This window comes from Physeter macrocephalus, chromosome 20 (assembly GCF_002837175.3).
Source record: "Physeter macrocephalus isolate SW-GA chromosome 20, ASM283717v5, whole genome shotgun sequence".
NCBI lineage: Eukaryota > Metazoa > Chordata > Mammalia > Artiodactyla > Physeteridae > Physeter > Physeter macrocephalus.
In genome coordinates, this window is record NC_041233.1 from 28,863,415 (window position 1) to 28,884,965 (window position 21,551).

At 50.0% G+C, this 21,551-nt stretch overlaps 1 protein-coding gene across 1 annotated transcript in view; it reads right to left on the bottom strand.

Moving 5' to 3' along the window:
* DLG5 (discs large MAGUK scaffold protein 5) overlaps positions 1-21,551 on the bottom strand; it is a 114,564-nt gene that overhangs the window by 16,397 nt on the left and 76,616 nt on the right. The window contains exons 6-11 of the mRNA XM_055081220.1: positions 11,191-11,450; positions 9,648-9,960; positions 5,723-5,907; positions 3,893-4,018; positions 1,348-1,480; positions 740-867 (exon numbers count right to left, since the gene is read on the bottom strand). Coding sequence (XP_054937195.1) covers positions 740-867; positions 1,348-1,480; positions 3,893-4,018; positions 5,723-5,907; positions 9,648-9,960; positions 11,191-11,450 — 1,145 coding nt within the window. The remainder of the gene's footprint in view (positions 1-739; positions 868-1,347; positions 1,481-3,892; positions 4,019-5,722; positions 5,908-9,647; positions 9,961-11,190; positions 11,451-21,551) is intronic.

Consider the following 21,551-nt stretch of genomic DNA (forward strand, 5'->3'; position numbering starts at 1 on the left):
GAGCCCACGTGCCACAACTACTGAAGCCCGCGTGCCTAGAGCCCGTGCTCCGCAACAAAGAGTAGCCCCCGCTCACGGCAACTAGAGAAAGCCTGCACGCAGCAATGAAGACCCAGCACAGCCAAAAATAAAAACAAATAAATAAATAAATTTATTAAAAAAAAAAAAAAGGAAAAAAAGAGAAAGGTTTCCTCTTCTAGGAAGGTAGAGTGGTTAAGCTGGCAAGGGTTGGAGCCTGGTTTCAAACCCTAGCTCTACCACTTACTAGCGGTATGATGTAGTCCCTCTGGCCTCAGTGTCCTCATTTGTAAAATGGGGGCAATAGAAGCACCTACCTCATGGGATTGTAAAGATTAATGAATTATATAAAGTACTTAAACTTAGCAAATACCAAGCACTATGTAGGTGCTAATTATTATCATCACTATTTCATGGGATGGGCAGGCAATGCACATTCCAGACTCTCACACACTTCACCTGAGCCCCTTACTACACAGAGAAGCAAAAGGCAGCACCTGGTGATGGGATAAAGCTCAGATTCAGGGGCAATTTGGAGTCCGAGCATTCTTTAAGAACAATGTTAGCAGGTAAGCCTGAAAGCCTCAACAGCCTCTGTGAGGCCCCCAGATCCTGGGATGCGTTCATTTAAATGCCACCTGGCTCTCCAGGTCCTTCCTCTGCATTAGGTCAGAGGGAAACTGCCACCTTCCCTCCAGAGCCTGGAGCCCTCTACACTCACCGTAAGCGGCCATCAGCAATGCTTCCTTTGTCCACTTTAGTGACAAATATGCCACAGTCCCCCGGCAAACAAGGCTCATTCACACCCTCTGCCATATCGAAACCAAGTGCCTTCAAGTCAATATCCTCCTGGCAAAAGAAAAGCAGCAACAGCTCACTTTACAGCAGTGATGAGAAACATTTGGCTCTTACACCCTCCCAAGACACTCACTCCGATGCGGGTGCTGTCCCTTCACCCCGACGGGACACCTGGTCCCCAGGATAAAACCTCTGATCGGCTGTGATCCCCTTTCCACCACCGGAAACACAGACACACACACACACACACACACACACACACACACACACAGCGCCCTGGCGCTCTGCTCTCGCCTCTGCTTCCCATGCACTGCCAGCATCCGCCGGGTAACACAGGAGACCAAGCTGCTACTGCATCGGGCTTGGACAAGTGCAGGGAAAGGATGCATACACACCCTGGGAGAAAAAGCTGACCTCCCAACTAGCAGCCATGAAACTGGGGGGCCCTGCAAGAGGGCCATCCTCTCCCTCCCCCATCCAAAGCCATCACACTGAGGAGAGCTGGGGAGAGAAGACACAAGGGCGGTTTACCGTCTCCCTTTCAAACTCCACGACTTCTGTTTCCCACTCCATGGAGTCTGTGTCAATGGCCGAGTCGTGGGAGCTGTGGGCCATCAGCTGCCGGAACCGGGCCTCCTTTTCCAACTGGGATTCCATCTGTTCCCTGTGAACAAAGAGAGAGCCATGGCAACGGCCCTCTGGGAGGCAAAGCATCCCACCAAAGTCCACTCGGAAATGAGGTGGACCGTTCCCTTCCCCCTCACACTTCACACCAGCTGCCTCATAAACCCAAGGCTTCTTGGGTATCAGTGAGTTTTCATAGTTGTTTTGTTTTGTTTTTTTAGGTCTCAGAAAATTGCCCCTAATTTATCTAGGGGTTTAAGGCGATTCTTACAGAAATGCCAGCAAGACTTTCTGTAGATAGAGACAAGACTATTCTGAAATATACACAGAAAGGCAAAGGAATTAGAACAGCTAAACCCATTTTGAAAATGAATAAAATGGGAGGAATCACTCTACTTCATTTCAAGACTTATTATTATATGGCTACAGAAATCAGGACGGTGTGGAACTGCCACGAAGACAGACACATGGATCAACAGAACAGAACAGAGGACCCAGAGATGGACCCACAAAGTACAAAAGGTGCAGAAGTAGTTCAGTAGAGGAAGGACGGTCTTCAACGAATGATGTTGGAGCAAGCGAACATCCTGGCAACAGACTCTCAACCTAAACCCCATACCTTATATAAAAATTAACGCAAGACCTATCACAGATTTAAATATAAAACATAAAACTATAAAACTTCTAGAAGGCAAGTACAGGAGAAAAATCTTTGAGATCTAGGACTGGATTAAGGGTTCTCAGACATAACACAATCCATTAAAAGTAAAAAAATAAAAATCGGCAAATCAGATTCGATTAAAATAAAAAGCTTTAGTTCTCAGAAAGACCCAGTGAAGAGGATGAAAAAAGACTCAGAAACCTTGTTAACATCCCCCAGTAACATCCTTCTTCCTAGAACCTGGGCCCAGACGACCTCTCCAATTCCTCAGCACTGCCCAGGGGGGGTTCCTGGCACACCCCTAACTACTGTCGTTTCCTGCTCGACTGGACACGCTCCCACGTCCACACCTTTGCCTGAACCGTGCTCAAGAATGTGTGGCCGGCTCTAGGAGGCCACTCAGCCCACGGGTAGTCTTCTCCAAGCTTTCTTCCCCGACAGAGAAGCAGCTCTGCACTTCATGCTCACTGCACGCAGCTCACCTCTCACCCACTAGGCACATACATCTGTTGCTTCTGCAGACGGGGCGGGGGGGGGGGGGGCTTCCCGGGCAGCGGCAAGGACTCCCTCACCTGCATCCCTCTGGTTAGAGAACTTAGCTCAGAGAAGGTGCAAATACAAACGTGCTGAATGAACAAACAAACGGAACTTGACATTTCTTAGAAGTTCCAGGCAACTCCAGCTCAATTAACGTGCAAAACCTCCTCCCGTGCTCAAGTCCCCGAGGCTCCAGGCTTTGCCTTAATTTGATTCCACCACCTGCTAGACCCTAACTGGGTCCCTGGAGAGATTCTGTCCCTTTGCCGCTTAACCCCCGGGATTTTCTTAGAGTGCTCAAGCCCCAGGGCTTCTGGGTTTTCACTGAGTACATGAAGCTGTTTGCCTTACGCTAGGAGGTTCTATTGAACGGGGAAGCAGGGGAAGCTGTCACCCTCTTCTGGAAGGCGTCCCTCAAGTGTGTGAGGCTTGCACGCTCACCAGCTTCCAACCACCCTATCGGTTCAGGAAGCCTCACGAGCAGGCGGACAGCCACTGCTTCTCAACTACCCGGTCTGGCTCTGGACTGCACTGACGATAGGCATCTGCCGATTTCTCTTCTTCAACTTGGATCTCTGTATTTTCAGTACACTGCTAGGGGCCACCAAGTCTGAAGTAACACCCCTGGGAGCAGCGCTGTAACTGAGGGGACGCTGTCTGACACCCCAAACAGCACAGGCAGAACAGACGCTGAGCGGTAGTCACAACCGCCTTCAAGAACGCTGCATCAGAATCTGTCATCATTCTGTTCGACTGCGTGCTGGTCTCTCGGATGGCCCTGCCTTTGGTCTGTCTCTGTGTATTGCGAGCCCCACAGGGCAGGGACCCGGTGGCTTGTGCCTCCCCCGGGCCTGGCCCCCACGCAGCAGGCACCCGGCAAATCCTTGTTGAGTTGCCGAATGAATGAGGGAGGGAGGGAGGGAGGGAGGGAATGAATGGACGACACATGCCTGCCTGTCCCCCAGGGGACCGCCCGGGGCAGGGACCTTCCTTCCGATGAGCCTTAGCACACAGTGCCTGCCCACCCCGACTCGCTCACCAAAGGACCGCTGCCACGCTCTGTGCTGGTCTAAGGATTTCTAATTAACTCTCAACAGAGAGGCAACACTCGGACACGTTTTACGGACTGACCGAGTAAGGCAGAGTGAAGGGACAGACTGCCAGGCCTGCTCATGGGGCTGCCTTGACCTGATGGAAGCGGACACCGCGCTCCCGGGCGCCAGCGCACCCCAGCAGGCGCCCACCCCGGCATACTTGAGCTCCTTCAGCTCCCGGCTGACATCGTTCTTCTGTTTGCGAGTGTCATCCAGGCTGCGCAGGGCCTCAGCCAGTTCGCTCACCGCCCGGTCCCGCTCCCGCCTCAGGTTGTCACAGAGCGTCCTGGCAGAGGGGGGCAGAGGGCAAGGTCACTGTGAGGGGCAGGGGACAGGGGACGGAGGACTCACGGCTTGCAGTGAGGCCTGCAGCCCATGCTCCCCAACACCCCAGGTGCTTGCCTCACTCCCAGATGCATAAATGGAGTGCTTGAGAGTCTGGAGGCAAGGCCACCCAGGCCAATCCCATACAGGGACAGAGGGGACACTGAGGACCCGGCAGAGGAGACACCCCCACGGTTACCAGGCACCGAGCATCCGGTTCTGAACGTCCAGTGTTCGTCCCACAGGTTCAGCCTCAGTGTGCCTGGGGTTAACGACCACGCTCCCAGGCGCAGCCCACCTGGCAAGCCCCTGTGCTCCAGCACCGACAGACACTGCACAACTACCCACGTGCAGGCTTCTCTAGAGATGCCCTCCACCCCACAACTAGACTGAGCCCCCTACTTGGACAGAAATCATGTCTTATGCATCTCTGCAGCCCGGAGCTCTGTGCAGGTGGAAAGTGCAGGCTTAACAGCTCTCTGCTGTGTGGCCTCTGGGCTCCCAGGATCAGCTCAGTCACTCAGAGAGGTGGTGGGGACAGGTGACCAGGCAGCAGGAGAGTCTGTGCTGTGCTCTGTGCCACCTCCAGAACGGCATCCTGCCACTCGATGGACCCTGAGGGCTGGTCCCCACTTCTCCATGGCCCCAAGTCTCCTCCAATCCTGAACCTGCATCTCCTGACCAGCCCAGGTGGACATCAGTCTCTCCAAATGGCCACACGGGATCTTGCAGAAACTCTCAATGACCAAGTCCTCACTCATCGCCATCATCATCATCATCATCATCATCATCATCATCACCACCACCACCACCACCACCACCACCAGGGCCTCTCCTGGCTTTATTCCAGGCCAAGGGCTAAGTCTACACTCCTGGGCTTCCCTTCACAGGCCCTCACCACCTGCCCTCAGGAGCCCTGTCAGCCGCTTCTCCTGTGACTCACCAGGTGCGCACCCCACTCGTGCCACAACCAGTCCCAGCTCTGCCCTGAGTTCACCATACACCTTTGTTCAAGAAGGTCCCTCAGGCTGCAACACCCATCCCCCCTTCTCCACCTGGAAAAATGCCACTCGAGCTTTAGTTCTAGCAGGAACGCCATGCTTTCTGGGGAGACCTCCCTACCCGTCCCCCAGCTCCCTGCATGCCCCCACGCATTCCCTGTTCATGCACCGCCCTCCCCCCGACCACCCTGTCCCACGAAGCTGCCTTAGCCCCCGCGCTGCCGGCCCCTCACGGGCATCACACGTGCCCAGGAGCCTCAAAGGCTGTTTCTCTCCCGGGGTCTCCTTGCTCAAGGGACCTAAGATCCTGGCACACAGTAGGCGCCCAATGAATACTGGCTGAAAGAATGCATTTTTGAAATGTTAGTTGCAACAGAAACCCCCTAAGAAAAAAGCCTGGCCTTATACCACGTCACGGGGGTCCATGCTGTGGACACAGCATGTGCTCGGAACTCTAGGGTGAAGGGAAATGGGAAGTCGAGATGTGATGGAAAATTCTAAAATTCTCACTATGAGGCGAGGCTGGGGCACCGCCTAGGGGGAGGAGGGACGACCCAGGTCACACCCACCTCACCTGGAAGTAAGTGGTTATGACTCCGACCCTCCCACAGACCCAGCGCACCATGGGGAGACCCGAGCCCATGCGGCCCCGGGGTGCCCCATACCGGATGCTGTCCCGCTCCGCCACGATCTTGTCCCGCTCCTGGAAGGCCCAGTCCCGCCGGCACTTGGCCACATCCGCCTCCTGGAGGGCTTCCTTCAGCTCCTGGCACAGAGCCTTGCACTGCTTTCGAAGGATTTCAGCCTCCTTATTGGCTCTCCCCGCGTCCATTGTCACCGTGTCTTTGATCTGATGGGGGTGAGGGGCAAGCAGAGGGGAAGGTTACCAGGCCTCTGGCCCAGAAGTGCCCTCCGACTGGCATAGGAGCTGGGGCTGGACTCTCGGGAGCTGGACGGAGGGAAACACTGGGATCTCAGCCAGAGCCCGTTCCGACACCGCCCCCCGGCCCCATTACTACATGGCTCCACAGCCACGCTCAGACCCATAGCGATGCTATACGAGGGTCCACCCAAACCCTCACAGTGCCACACAGAGCCAGGACCGGAAGCCCAGCCCCTCTACGGCCCGGTCTCAGGGGCCCAGGTGGAATGCTCCCTGGAGGAGGGCTCCTGCCAGACCCTGCCCTGCCACTTACGTGGCATATGTTTTGCCGAGAGCCCACTACATCTCCCCAAAGAGCTCTCGTGACAAACGTGACATGAGGCCCCACTGCAGCGAAGGGTGCAGCACCGGTCATCATGCTCCCCCCCGACCCGCTCTGTCTACAATACAGTTTTCATACTCTAGCATATGGAGTTATTTCTAAATCTGAAAATACACCACTACGTTTGCTGGTGAAGTCCTATGTGTTTCAGTTCCTTTAAAAAGCTGAGATCTAAAGGATTTGCATCTGGACCCCTCCCCTAAAGCGTTACACGCTCCACTAAAATTTCAAGTCAAACTCTTTGAAGCACTCATACAGAAAGCTCCCTCTGTGCCTCTATAATCCTCAGAAAAATGAAGAATGTGACAAATGACAAAGTGAGCATCTATTGCAAGAGTAACTCCTGGTCCAGCTCAAAGGCTTTCTGAAGAAGCAAAATACACGCAACACAAGAACGCGCCTGTGCTCATCCTCCACCTCTCACAGTACACCCTCCCTCGTACAGTGCTCCCCCACTTTCTAGCAAATTCAGTTCCCCAAGCAGGACTGGACATAGGAGATGCAAGTGCATTCGGGGGCAGAAGAAAGCACTGCCAGTCCAAGTGACCAAGCTGGGCTTTCTAGGGGACAGCGGCTCTGTCAGAGGGCCTGTCTTGGGAAGCGACCTAGTATCTGGAAGGACCTCTGTGACACGTAGCAGCACCCCACAGCTTCCCTGTGGCAGGGACCAGCTGCCCCAGACGGTAACCACGTCCTCCTGAAGCCGGGGAACCTTCAGTGGGCTTGGCCTGCCCACGGTCAGAGTCTGGACACCGGGCCTTGTGAAGGAAGCCCCTAGATGTGCCCACTCGGAAAGGTGGGAAGCAGGGGAGAGAGGGGTCAGAGCTGACCTGGTGTCCAGAGTGAGGCAAAGACCCTGACAGGCGCCCCCCGACTGCCCTCTCTTTGCACAACCCACTCTGGAGAAGACAGTAGAGAGACGGAGGGCAGTGGCAGAGAAAAGAGGGTAAATAAAGAGCGAGGTACAGAGAGAAGGGAGGAGAGTGTAGGAAGCCATCAGGTGTCAGAGGGAGAAAGAACCACCGCCCCGGCTGAGCGGAACAAGGACAGTTCTGAGACCAGGAAGCTCGGCTGGCTGAAGGCCCACCTCAGCCGAACCCCACCCCCCGCCGCCGCCAAGAAGCGGCTGCTGGAGAGGGGCAGAGGCTCAATCCCCAGGGGTCTCGCAGGCCACGGGGAGTTAGACCCTCCTGCCCGCACCTCAGAGCCAGGATGGCCCAGGTCACAGACCTGGCCTACTCTGGCCAGGCGGGGAGTGGTCGTGTCCCAGAAGCCAGACAAACTCGAGAAGTAGCCGAGGGTTTCAGTTCTGGAAGCTGCAGGGGTGGGGCGCTGGGGCTGTCCTCTCCTGCCTGCTGACTGGGATGGGTGCCCAGAGAAGACTCCTGCCTCAGCTGACAGGCAGACTTCACACGCTGCCAGGGCCCCCCTGCCAAGGCCCGGGAACCGGGCTCCAGGTTGGAGGCACACATGAGCAATGGGAGGGGGGTGACACAGGCCACCAGATCTAGCACCACGGGGCAGTCGGGGGTCTTCCTCCTCCTCTGTGCTTCCACATTCCTACAAAGAGCACGATTGCTCTTTGCCCCCCTTGCTCCCTGGGGGGCATCCATCATCTCAGCCCCCTCCAGGGGGTTGCTGGCCTATCACAGGCTCACCTTCTACGGGTTTAACACACTGTCCTCAACTTTTTAGCTTACTGACTGACTCAGGCATTTTTAATGTTTTATTCTTCATCATTTTGTTTTCCTTATTTGGTATCAACATTTTCCCCAACAATTAAGCTCTCAAACCAGAATGTGAAGGTGAGGTGACATTTTCTCCAGGGCAATTACCAAGTCCTAATGCATTATATTTGCTCATTAAGAATTTCTTCATTCCAGTCTTTTAAAAATTTCATCAAAGAAAATATTCCTTTTCACAATGGCTTTCACCTTGATGGTCTGGAGAAGTCTCACTCCCTTTGTACGAAACTGTCGCTATCTGGCCCATTTTTGCCTATGAAAACAATTTTATAGGATGCACCCTAATCCTAACAGGGTAGTAAGGTTCAGATGGGCATAAAAATAATCCTAATAATAAAGACTCAAATCATTCCTACTTTAGGCAGATGTTATCCTAAGTGTTTTTTCAGTGTTAAAACCACCTGATCATCATGACCACACTGTGAAGCAGATGCTGTCATCATTTCCAGTTTGTAGGTACGGAGACTGAGGCCCAGAGAGCTAGGAGAGGTAAGAGGTCACATGGCTGAGGAGGTCCACTCTCCAAACACGGTCCCCAGCACCGCCTGGGCATCAGGCAGCATCACAGTCCGCAGAGAGGCCCCACGAGGCCCTGGCCGCCCCTCGGGCATCAGCCCTGCCTCATGCTCGGTCCAGAGGGCGCTAGCTTCAACAATCCACACACACACACCGTCCCTTACTAAGCTGCCCGACCTTTAACACCCTGCTTTTCACTTCTCACAGGCCAGTTTTAGAGCCTTCATTGTAACTGACCTGCACAAAGTAGAATGGAGAGGTACGAACAGAGAACTATTCCAATGGGAAGAAAGTCTGCCCTGATCAAGTTCAGCAGCTCTAAACAGAGCCACACACAAACTAACCGAATGGGAAGGCAGTCTCAAAGAGGGGGAGTCCACAGGCCTGTCCAAGCCCCAGCAGGGCACACCTGGTCTTGGGGGTAAGCAGTGTCAGTGGTGAGGCCTGGCTGGTCAGTTAGGAAAGATGCAGAGAATCCCCACTGATCACTCGGGAGTCAAACTCAGTGCCTCAATTCCAACGCTGCCGAGCACCACTCCCCTGACCCTGGAGGCAGGCCCTGCCCAGGGAGCAAGGCTTGAGAAGAGTATTGGGCTCGACCTAGTAGAACAGCTTCCCAGAAGGAGCCCAGACCACCCCTCTAAAGAGCAGACTCCTCAGATGTTGGGGTGAAGGAACACTGAGTGTGCCCTTCTGGACTCACAAGGCCAAAGGTACCTATGGCTTTGGGAACGTGGCCCTGGGATCTTGCTTCTTAGTGAGCAAGCCCTTGAGCTGACTTCCAGCAAGAGACTGATCTACCGTCACATCACGACAGGCGTGGGCGAGTGTCTGTGCGTGTCATCCAATCTTCTTCCTACGCTGTCAGCTCCGGACACCCAGGACCACAGCTGAACCTCACCTGTGTCCCCTGCAGCCCGAATAGAGCTGGGCACCGAGTGTGAGTGAGCTCAGCAGGTACCCAGGAGGCATCCAATAACCCAGGCAGAAGCAGGTTGAAGGCTGCTCCCTGCTACTCTGGACACCCGTGCATCACAGCCCTTTTTCCCTCGCCACCCTCCTACCTGTCGCAGCGCCTCCATCTCCTCGCTGGCCGCCTTCTTCTCAGACGTGCTGCTCTTGAGCTTGGACTCGGCCAGCTCCACCTCGGTCTGCAGCTTGTCCAGCTCGGAGATGACCTGGTCGCGCTCGCTCATGATGAGCTTGTACTCGCTGTACACCGCATCCCGCTCCTCCTTGTACTTCTCTGACTCCTTGGCGGTTTTCGCCTGTGTGGTCCTCAACTCCGTCAGCTCCGACTGCAGCAGCTCCATCTCCCACTGCAGGTCCTTGTTCTGGGCCGTGGCCTTGTTCAGCTCGTGGTGGATGGCCTCAAACCTGGCAGAGGGAGGCAGCCAGGACGAGGGCGTGGGGACCTGCCCAGACAGCTCTGCTGCACCGGACAATCGAGCATGAAGTTTCAAACGTGGTCATTCTCCACACCCCCAAGAGAGAAAAGCCATGAAGGACCAGTGCCCCTGGACCGGGAATTTTTCTCAGCCTTTTACAATTACTGGAAGATGGACTGAGAACTTCGTGCCCTCTGCTCTACTGGAAATAACAGTGTTATTTCTTCCACAGTCAAGCTACGTTATCTTTAAAAATAAGAACAAAACAATGCTAGAATCACAGCCTATGAAAGACAAAAGTGGCCTGAACAATCATTGAGTCTGAGCACCTCATTTTACAGATACAGGGGATAAGGCCCCGAGACACAGGTGACTGGCCCAAAGTCTCCAGGTTAGCGTGAGAGCACCGCTCGGTCCTTCCAGGCCAGGAAGCACCTTCCATGCAGGCGGCCCTGCAAATTACAACCTGCAGCTCTAGAGCAGCATTTCTGAGGGTGGGTTCCTTAGAAACCAATCCTGCACAGAGCTCCATTTTAAAAAAGCGTGCTCTCTGATGACTGATGTTTGGGAAAAACACTGCATTCTGTCCCCTCTCGGGAGATTCTAGCGCACAGTATCGGAGTAAAGGTTCTGAGAAGTCCTGTGGAGGAGCAGACACCTGTTTGTGTGCAACCCGGCAATTCCCAAACCCTTTTAAAGCCAGAGAACCCTGTTCATATAAACCTGATAAGCACCCCAGAGAACAGGTATTCTGCAGGAATGTACCTTAAGAAACACTGTTGGAGGGCAGGGGTCACATCCCTACAGATTATCTACCTTAATAGAAAGTGCAACTTTAGAAGAACAATGCCTAGGACAATTAACTTTCCTATCTGCCAGGTGGGTGACTGACACAGAGGGGAGAGGCTTGTGGGGTGACCTCAGAAACAGGACGGTCAGAACGTGCCCGAGTCGTTCAGATGGAAGAAAGGAGCACAACTGCCAAGACAGTGTCAGGAAAATGTTTCCCGGACATAAGCTATTTTTGATTGAAAAAGTTCAATTGCTTATGCTTTTTTTTTTTTTTAACCCCCAGAAAGTGGCGGAGAGCCTTGCAGATAACCACAAGCCCACAAAGGAGAGTGGCCCCTGGCAGAGAGGATGCTTTGGCCCTCTGGCCATTCTCTGAGTGCAAGAGACAGGCCAGCTCGCTCCCTTCCTTGCCGGCCTAGGTTCCTACCTCCTCAGGGAGAGGGCACACTGGTGCTGCAGCTGGATGGCCGTGTCCCTCTGCTGGGTCAGCATCTCCGTCTGCTTCAGAAGGCGCTGGTTCTCCTCCTCTAGCTGCTCCAGGCGGCTCAGGTCCGAGTTGTGGATGGCGACTTTCTCACTGTACCTCTTCCGCAGGGCATCATAGTCCTTCTTAACCACCTCCAGCTTGTCCATGGCCGTGTCGTACAGCTTGTTGAGAATTTCTGATGACCCGTTGTGCTTCAACACCTGGGGACCAGAGAGTCACGATTACCAAAGGTCTGAGGGCAGGAGGAAGGACAAACTCGCCTCCGTCTCTCTGGGGGGAAGGACTGTTGACAAGGGAGGGGAGGTCACACCCTCTGGCCTTCAGGAGTCTTGAGGTCTGATTCCACAGGCCCTGCAGTCACAGTGAGTTGATTCATTCGTTCACAAACATTTCTCAAGTAGTGTACAGGAAAGAGTCACCATAGCAGGCCTGAGACTTCCATCCTTAGAAAGGCCTGCTTGCAAGTTGACCCTCAGCTGGCGTCTGGGAACGTGAACGGTGAGCAGGTCCCTGCACTGATATAAAACTTTCCCGAGTGATAGGAAGGGCTCCCCACGCCTGGACTAGATGAACAGTGTGTTTTAGGCTCAGCACCTGCTTTCTTCTGGGAGTCTGGAATTTCAGAGCATGCTAAGCAGGGGGTTCCTACGTGGCCAGCTCCCAGTAAAAACCCCGGACAGAGAGTATCTCATGGGCTTCCCTGGCTACAATTCACAGGTGTTGTCATGACTTGGTACTGGGGGAGCTAAGTCTGTACTGTGAGATTCCACAGCAAGAGGACTCTTGGAACCTAGCACCTGATTTCCTCTGGACTTCACACCATGCACCTCTTCCCTTTGCTGATTTTGCTTTGTGTCCTTTTGCTGAAATAAATGTTAGCTGTGAGTAGGATTATATGCTAAGTCCTGTGAGTCCTTCTAGCAAATCACCAAACCTGAGGGTGATGCTGAGGATCCCCGACACAAGTACCTAATACATTCTAGCCCTGTTCTAAATGCTGGTGATGCTGGACAGACACAATGACTGTGGCCTGCGGACCTCTTATCCTGATGGGATGATACAAACACACAGAGACAGAGATCGGTAGATAGGGAAATAGACCAAATAAAATAACTTGAGAGCATAATAAGGGCTGTCAAGGAAATAAAAAATAAAACCGGATAATGAGCTGGAGAGAGACTTCTGGGCAGCAGAGTAGCTTGTGAGAGAGTCCATAGCCTGAGGAGGCCTTTCTAAGAAGGTGACTTCTGAGCTTGGGCGCAAATGAAGACCAGCAGCCAAGAGCACATCAGGCAGAGGAGTGAGCAAGTGCAAAGGCCTTGAGGCAGGAATCACCAGCCATGTTCTAGCCACAAACAGGAGGGAAGGGAGGAGTGACTGGAACCCAGTGAACAAGGAGAAGTGGATTCAAAAAAATGGCCAGAAAGCAGTGGTTAAGGCTCCATGCTTAACCACCAATGCAGGGGGCCCGGGTTCGATCGCTGGTCAGAGAATTAGATCTCACACGCATGCCACAACTAAGGAGCCCACGGCCGCAACTAAGGAGCCCACCTGCCACAACTAAGACCTGGCACAACCAAATTAATAAATAAATATATATATTTTTAAAAGTGTAAGGTTAAGAGTGCAGATTAAAAAAAAAAAAAAAAAAGGACAGAGAAGTGGGCACAGTTTCAAGGCTCACAGCAAAGACTGTATCCTGAGTGAGATGCGAACCATGGGAGGGTTTAAGCAAGAGAGCTTTCTACTCTGAATTACAGGGGTACTAACGCTCACTCAGGGTGCTGCTCTACAGAACAAAATACAAGATGTGGGGCTTCCCTGGTGGCGCAGCAGTTGAGAGTCTGCCTGCCGATGCAGGGGACGCGGGTTCGTGCCCCGGTCCGGGAAGATCCCACATGCCGCGGAGCGGCTGGGCCCGTGAGCCATGGCCGCTGAGCCTGCGCGTCCGGAGCCTGTGCTCCGCAACGGGAGAGGCCACAGCAGTGAGAGGCCCGCGTACCGCGCAAAAAAAAAAAAAAAAAAAATCCCCAAAAAACAAAATACAAGATGTGTTAAGAGGCGTTCAGGGCCTGCTGACTTCTGCTAAGCACCTCAGGGGATCTGAGCCCTTGGGCTGAGGGCTCACATCTCCTGAGGCCCCCCCACCCGCCGCATGACACAACTGAGCCAGAAAGGCTTGCTTAACCGTTCCAGGTCCAACAGTCCAGGAATCACCTGGCTCATCCAACATGGACCCTGAGTTATCAGAAGATCTTTGCAGCCCAGAGAACCAGAACCTGGACCTACTGAATATTCCCTGTGGAGGGACGGTGAGCCCTCAATAAATACGATTAACAGGAAAGCGCTAATTCAAATGTCAAAATCTTTTAGAGACAAGGAAAGTGAGTTCATTCCTCTGAGACATTAGCTCCTAGGACTATAGATTAATGGGGAAAAAGGGAATCTCAGAAATCAGCTCATTCAGGGCTTTTAGTCTTTTTCCTTTTCTTTTTCTTTTTCTTTTTTTTTTTTTTAAAGCAAAACTCTTTCCCTCAAAGGAAATCTTACGAGGACACCAAACTACAAAACTCACTTTAAAAAGTGGTACACAGGTTCCTCGGGCCGTTAAAATCTTCACCATTTTTTAAAAATGCGCCACTGTTGCAGATCAGGACTGCATGCTGGGAAATAGTCAGATAACCACTGACTTAGCCTCACTCGATCATTTAAACTCTTCTTAAAGACACAATGCGGTATCTTCCAAACATACAGCAAAGCACAGCAAATAAGGTAACAGAATTTTAAGTACCCACCACTTAGCTCTCATCTTAAGGACTGGTTAAAGGACTCCCCACGGATACCAAAATCCATGAATGCTCACAGCCCTCATATAACATGGTGTAGTATTTACATACGAACTACGCACATCCTCCCTATACTTTAAGTCATCTCTAGATTACTCATAATACCCAACACAACAATAACGCTAGGTAAATAGCTGTCAGCAAGGCAAATTCAAGGTTTGCTCTTTCAAACTCTCTGGAATTTTTTTTTTCCCCAATCCCTGGTTGGTTGAATCCTCAGATGTGCAACTCATGGACATAGAGGGCCGACTCTACCTTGTCGCATGTCTCAAATTGCTTTCCAAAGATATACAATAGTACAGGTGCTTAGCCAAAGCCCCCAATACACCCTTCTCTAATCTAGTAGCCCTCTCTTCCCCTCCAGCAGTGCTCTCCTAAATTTGCTGTCAACCATCATCATGCACAATATTTTACTCATAATACTTCTGTACTCATGAAAATTCCTAATGGTGTTACATGTGCTTCCTTCTAGTCAATGCTGCTTTTGAGGTTTAGTCAGTCAGTGGTGCAGGTAGTGTTTCACTGTAGGAGTACATCACACATTTTTTTTTTTAGATTTAAAAAAAAATGTTATTGAAATATATTTGATTTACAATGTTGTGTTAGTTTCAGGTGTACAGCAAATTCCCATTATAGGTTATTATAAGATATTGAGTATAGTTCCCTGTGCTATACAGTAGACCCTTGTTGATTATCTATTTTGTATTGTGGATAGATCTTTTTAAATTGAAGTATAGTTGATTTACAACATTCTGGAATTTCTGCTGTACAACAAAGTGATTCAGCTATACATATATATTCTTTTTTATATTGTTTTCCTTTATGGTTTATCACAGGATATTGAACATAGTTCCCTGTGCTATACAGTAGGACCTTGTTGTTTATCCATTTTATATATATAATAGTTTGCATCTGCTAGTCCCAAACTCCCAGTCCACCCCTCCCACACCCCCCTCCCCCTTAGCAACCACAGGTCTGTTCGCTATGCCTGCATCACACATTCTCATTCTGGTGGATGGATGTTTACATCGTCTCCATTTTTTTGCTGTTATAAATGATACTCTTGTGAACCAGGTACACGTCTCCTCTCCCACACGGGTGAGATTCTCCTCTAGGGTGGACACCTTGAAGTAGAGCTAAGAAGGATCAGAATACGGACTTTTCCCCGCTGATTGGACGACAGCAAATTGCTCTCCAGGGCGGCTACCCCAATTTATGTCTCACCACCTGTGGGCAGGAGTTCTGAAAGTTACTGTCGTCAAAACATCCTCACCAAGGTTTCATATGGTCAGGTTTTTCTTTTAGTTTTTACTTGTGATAAAATACACATAACACAAAACTGTCTTAGCCTTCTTTAACCTTTGAAGTGTACATTTCTGTAGCGTTATGTATATTCACATTGTTGTGCAACCAACCTCTAGAACTTTTTCACCTTGCAAAACTGAAACTCTGTCCCCACTAAACAATTAGCTGTTCCCCCTCCCCCAGCCCCTGGCAGCCAGCCTCCTACTTTGTTTTCTATGAATCCAACTACTCTAGAGGTATATACAGTATTTAGAAATAGAATCATATAAATGGAATCCTACAGTACTTATCTTTCTGTGGCTGACTGACTTCATTTAGCATAATGTCCTCAAGGTTCATCCAGGCTGCAGTATGTGACAGAATTTCCTTCCTTTTTAAAGATGAAAAATATTCCATGGTATATATGTACTGCATTTTGCTTATCCATTCATTTGTCAAAGGATACTTGGGATGTTTCCACCTCTTGGCTATCGTGAAACAATCAGATTTCTTTTTTAAGTACTGCCAATCTCATGGACAAAAAATAAGATCTTTTTTTAAAAACTTCCTTTCCTGATTACTAGAAAGACAGAGCAACTCTCCTTATGTTTATTGACTATACACACTTTCTCTTCTATGAATTGCCTGTTCATATCCTTTATTTTCCTTTCCTCCTTCCTTCCCCACCTGCCCCTCCCTCCCCCCCTCCCCCCCTCCCCCTTCCTCTCCCTTCCTTTCTTTCTGCAGGACTTATTTTTAAGTTCCAGGTACTGATCCTTTTCCAGTTATATTCATTACAAATATCTTTTCCCAATATGTGGCTTTTAAATTTTCTTGAGTGCCCTTTGTTACTAAAATTTCACGTTTTAATGTGGTAAAATCTATCAGTCATTTCCTTTATGGTTTGTGGTTTGGTTGTTTTACTTAAGAAATTCTTTCCTTCCTACCTTGAGATCATGAGGATACTCTCTCTCATTAGTTTTTCTAAAAAGTGTTAGTTTTACTTTTCACATTTAAATCTTTATTTATTTAAACTACTGGAATATATTTTTGTATATGTTGCAAGATAGAGATATAACATTATTCTCTTCCATAAATTACTAGACAAAGGAGAACTGGGTCCCCAAGTGCAGGACAAACTGAGGACCCCTGAATTTGTCCAGGTGCAGACAATGAGGGTTGGAGGACAGCAAGGACATCAGCTGACACAGTGCCCACCACTGAGAGGTGAGAAGGGCATCCCACAAGGACGTGCCCACACATGACCAGGACACACAGCGCCAGGGGAGAGCTCTCCTGCCTTCAGGGTCACATCTGGAAAAGAACCAGCTTCTAGACCAGACTGCCCTGTCTTGTGGGCAGTACCTCAAACATTCCAATTAAAAATCACTCCAAATGTTTTATTCTCTAAACATCTCCTAGCCAGGTAAGAAGCCCAAGGCTCCAAAAGAGCCCCGTGTGGTTTACTACAGAACAAAAGCACTGCTGCCATTCCCAGAGTTTCCCACAAGGTGGCAGGCCTGAGTAGACAGCCAAATGTGCTTCCACAGTTGTCCAGCCTTCCAAGCTTCATTCAAGAAACAAACTAGCTCGGGGACTTCCCTGGTGGTCCAGGGGTTAAGACTCCATTAACTGGACTTACTGTGGTGATCATTTCACAATGTATACAAATATCAAATCGTAATATAGTACACCTGAAACTAATACAAGGTTACATGTCAGTTATACTTCAATTTTTTAAAAAAATTTAATAAATAAAATATAAATTAAATATCACCCCACATATTAATAAAATAAAACCTAATTTTAAAGACTGCCTTGAAACAATGCAAAGAAAAAGCCTGTTCTGGGCACTGGCCCAGCAGAGCCCACCCGCACTGGTACACAACAGAATCTGGAGTCAACACTGCGGTTTGGCCTCTCTTCACTGGGAAGTAGCCCCCAAATGCCCCAACGGGGAGGTGCTTGGATGGGGTCTGTATGACAATCCAGAGGCCACTGAGGGCAGAGTGAATCTGCTGCCAGGATGGGTCACAATTTTCCAGTGAGACGGGGTCAATCAGAGAAAAATCCCAGAACAAACCCAGAAACAAAAACAGAAAGGTTGGGATCCTTTCTGATGCCCCACCCAGCCCTGCTAACGCAGTAGGATCCGGGACCAGAAGAGACGACCCTGGGGAGATCAGACTGATACCCTGTGCTGTCTCAGCTGCCCATTCCACAGGTGAAAGCTCCGCAAGAGAAGGCCTTGCTTATTACGAGCTATCCATTTTCCTCAACTCCTAACCTCTCATCCTAGCCCTGGAGTCTCAAGAACAGGCTCTTTCCCACACGACAGCACCCGGACATTCAGAGGCTCATGGGGGCCCTAACACTTCTCAACTTTTCTCTACAAGCAGGGCAGAGAATCATGCCTGTGCTCATGTAATCAAAAGCCTCTGAAGAAATTTGGGAAAACCACAGTCACAGTTAACTCCGGAGGATTTGAAAAACTATCCTATCAGTCTAGAATTTTTCCTTTTTACTGTTATAAGATTATGTTCTTGGTAGACAGTTAGGCACACACACGCTGACAGCCAAATGTTTAGCTTCCCAGCTAAGGCTAACAGTAGTCTGAGAGACAGAATATTTAAATCTGGCTCAGGATTCTAAAATGAAAAAGGTGATAAACTTCTCAGCTCATGCAGGCAGCAGTATTTAGAGATGACTCTCCTCCGGCCTGTGAGGAGGGGGTGAAAGTGACCCAGGGGAGGCACAAACCCAGGGTCTGGTCCCATCCACACACCAAGACAGCCACAGCCTGAACTGCTCCCCTCAGGGAGGCCAAGAACAGAGCCGTCCTTATATCCTGCTCCACACTGGTCAGAAACACTCTGGGCTTCTCTGAGAGCCAAGCTCCTTGAAGACTAAGAAACCCCTTTCTTGGGTTATCTGAGAAAAGAAGTTAACTTTCATGAATCACCAGAGAAAAACGTATATTTAAAGACAGGTGACAGGGCCAGAAGGAGGAGAGGGAACTTGCCTGGAGCCTTAAGTTTCCCAAATAAATTGGCAGAACCTATTTTTTTTTTAAAAAGAAAAGCACTGCTTTGAGCCTGGCAATTGTACCTTTTAAGAATCAAACTTCAGAAAAACATGCACAAAGGAACATAAGGACATATGTAAGGGTGCCCATCAAAAAATAATTTGTAATGGGAAAAAGTGCAGACTACCAAGATTCCCAACACACAAAGAATGGGGTTAATAAGTTACTGACAACTAAACTATGAAATATCTTGTAGGCTCCAAATTTACAGAAAATACAAGGAGACCCATGATATACTGCACAGTTTAAAAAAAAAAGGCAGGTGGCAGAAAATAAAAAACAAAACTTTGTGTGTTAAGGATGACATACCAAATGTCCACAAGGAACTATCCCAAGTGGTGCAGAGAGGTCAGTCACCTCCAGGGAGTGACACCAGGGCTGAGGTGGGGGTGGGTAACTTCACTGTTGTTGAAGTTTTTTGTTTTTTAACCAAAGAATATGCATTATTGTAAAGAAAGGAGATGCAAAACTACCCGCTACGTTGCTCCCCCACCAAGGCTTGGCCATCTCCGCCCCGGAACACTTGGGCATCCAGATGGTGCATTCTGACTGCTGTCCCCTGGAGATGGAACTGCCATACCGCACTCCCCCCCGGCCACACACACACACACACACACACACACACACACACGCACGCACGCTCGCACACATGCAAACACATGAGAAAAACCACCTGTCTGCTGCTCTCGAGAGGGAGAGGTCCCAGGCCCCAGGCCCACAGTGCCCTCCCACACAGCTGCCTCATTTCCTCCGAGATAAATCATGTAGAAGGCTGGGAGCCCACAAATCCCTCAAGCAAACATGCAAGTCAAACAGCACCATTTACCCCCGCAAGGGCCTCTTCAAGTTAACAAGGCGTGGGAGGAACCAGGCAACAAAACCGGCCTTGTCCAGTGAGGTCAACCTTTGGCCCCAGGGCCTGCAGGGAGGAGACCTGTGGCCACCCCCATGTGCCCTGCTTTCTCGGCTGTTGGCCTACCCAAGACCTGAGCTTTTCACAGCCCAGCACCCGTCCCAGACCTAGTGAAAATGCTAAGGCACTGGCTGGGGAGAGCAGGTGGCCTGGCAGCTCAGACACACCCCTCACCCCCACCCGAGGCACTGGGCCCTTCTCTCCTGGGGGGGCCCTGAGGTGGCCCCTAGGCCACTTGCTAAGGGGCACTGGTCCAGCTGAAGAGAACCAGGGAAAGTCACTGACCACTGTAATCAACTACCCCCGCAAGGGTCAGCGCTATAGGAAAAGGAGAAGAGGAGTGAGATGGAAGCATCAGGCAGAAAGCCTTCCCAGGTCACTTGTAGGGGGACAGGAAGCGGGGGACAGGAGGTGATCATCTTGGCCTGGATGCGCGTACAAGCTGTTTGGGTCCTGAGGGAAGTCAGAGAATGGGAGGCAATAAAACATCATGCCTCAAGAGGGCAGGTTTTTGGTTTTTTATGACAAAGTGGTAACTGGAGTCTTTTATTTTGAGATATAAATCACATACCAAATAATTCACCCTTTAAAGTGCACAATTCAATGGCTTTTGGCATATTCACAAGGTCGTGAATCCACAAAGCTGCGCAGCAACTGCCACTGTCTAACTGCAGAACATTTCCACCACCCCCAGAAGAAAATGCGGGTCCAGTATTTTCTCCTTGGTGCCTCACTTCATCCTTCAAGCAATGATCCCAGAGCACTGCCCCCGCCCCGCCCCCTCCAGGGCTGGAAGGTTAAAGGGCGGAGGAGAGGAAGGTGGAGAGTGTGAGTTGCTTCTCTGAGATGGTGCAGCAGGTAGGCTGCGGACATCCCTGCTGGGCTGCGGGGCTTTCTGCCCCAGCCGGACTCCTGCTGCCCTGGCCTGCACTCACCTCCCCTTCCAGGAACCTTCCTGTTACCACCGCTGGGCCAGGCCTACCCACGCCCACCACCAGACTTCCCCCACACAACCAAGCCCCCTAACCAGAGGGCTCGTGGACAACACGCCAGGTGTCTCCAAGTATATCCAGCTTAGCGGCCTGCACGGAGCCTGGACTGTGTACTCCACATAAGGCTTCAACAAATATCAGAGAGACAAAATAAGGCGCAGAAACAAATTTTTCAATAGAACATAGTTTATAATGGGAAAATACTGAAACTAGTCCAAGGGTCAGTCAATAGGAGACTGGTTAAATCAATGATGATGCTCCTATGTAACTCAATACCCTGCAGCAGTTAACAACAAGGAAGGAGAATCTGTACTGAAATAGAAAGACGCATGTGACATATTCAGCAAAAATACAATGTTAGCAACAAAAGGAACAGTGCAATTCCATTTTCTCAAATACGTTAACAAGATATAAAGGGTTCTATGTGTACAGATATAAATCTCAAACTTTTCAAAGTAACAGAGCTATGGTAAGTTATTTCCGTGGAGCGAGACTACACGAAGAATTCTTTTGTTTTTTAAATGTCTGTATTGTTTGATTCTTTTATTGTGTTACAAAATGCATATTTTTTTTGAATTTTTGAATTTTATTTTATTTTTTTATACAGCAGGGTCTTATTAGTCATCCATTTTATACACAGCAGTGTATACATGTCGATCCCAATCGCCCAATTCATCACACCCCCAACCCCACCTGCTGCCACTCTCCCCCCTTGGTGTCCATACATTTGTTCTCTACATCTGCGTCTCAATTTCTGCCAAACACTGTGATGAACCGGTTCATCTGTAGCATTTTTTCTAGGTTCCACATATATGCGTTAATAGACGATATTTGTTTTTCTCTTTCTGACTTACTTCACTCTGTATGACAGTCTCTAGATCCATCCACATCTCCACAAATGACCCAATTTCGTTCCTTTTTATGGCTAATATTCCATTGTATACATGTACCACATCTTCTTTATCCATTCATCTGTCAATGGGCATTTAGGTTGCTTCCATGACCTGGCCATTGTAAACAGTGCTGCAATGAACGCTGGGGTGCACGTGTCTTTTTGAATTATGGCTTTCTCTGGGTATATGCCCGGTAGTGGGATTGCTGGGTCATATGGAAATTCTATTTCTAGTTTTTTAAGGAACCTCCATACTGTTCTCCATAGGGGCTGTATCAATTTACATTCC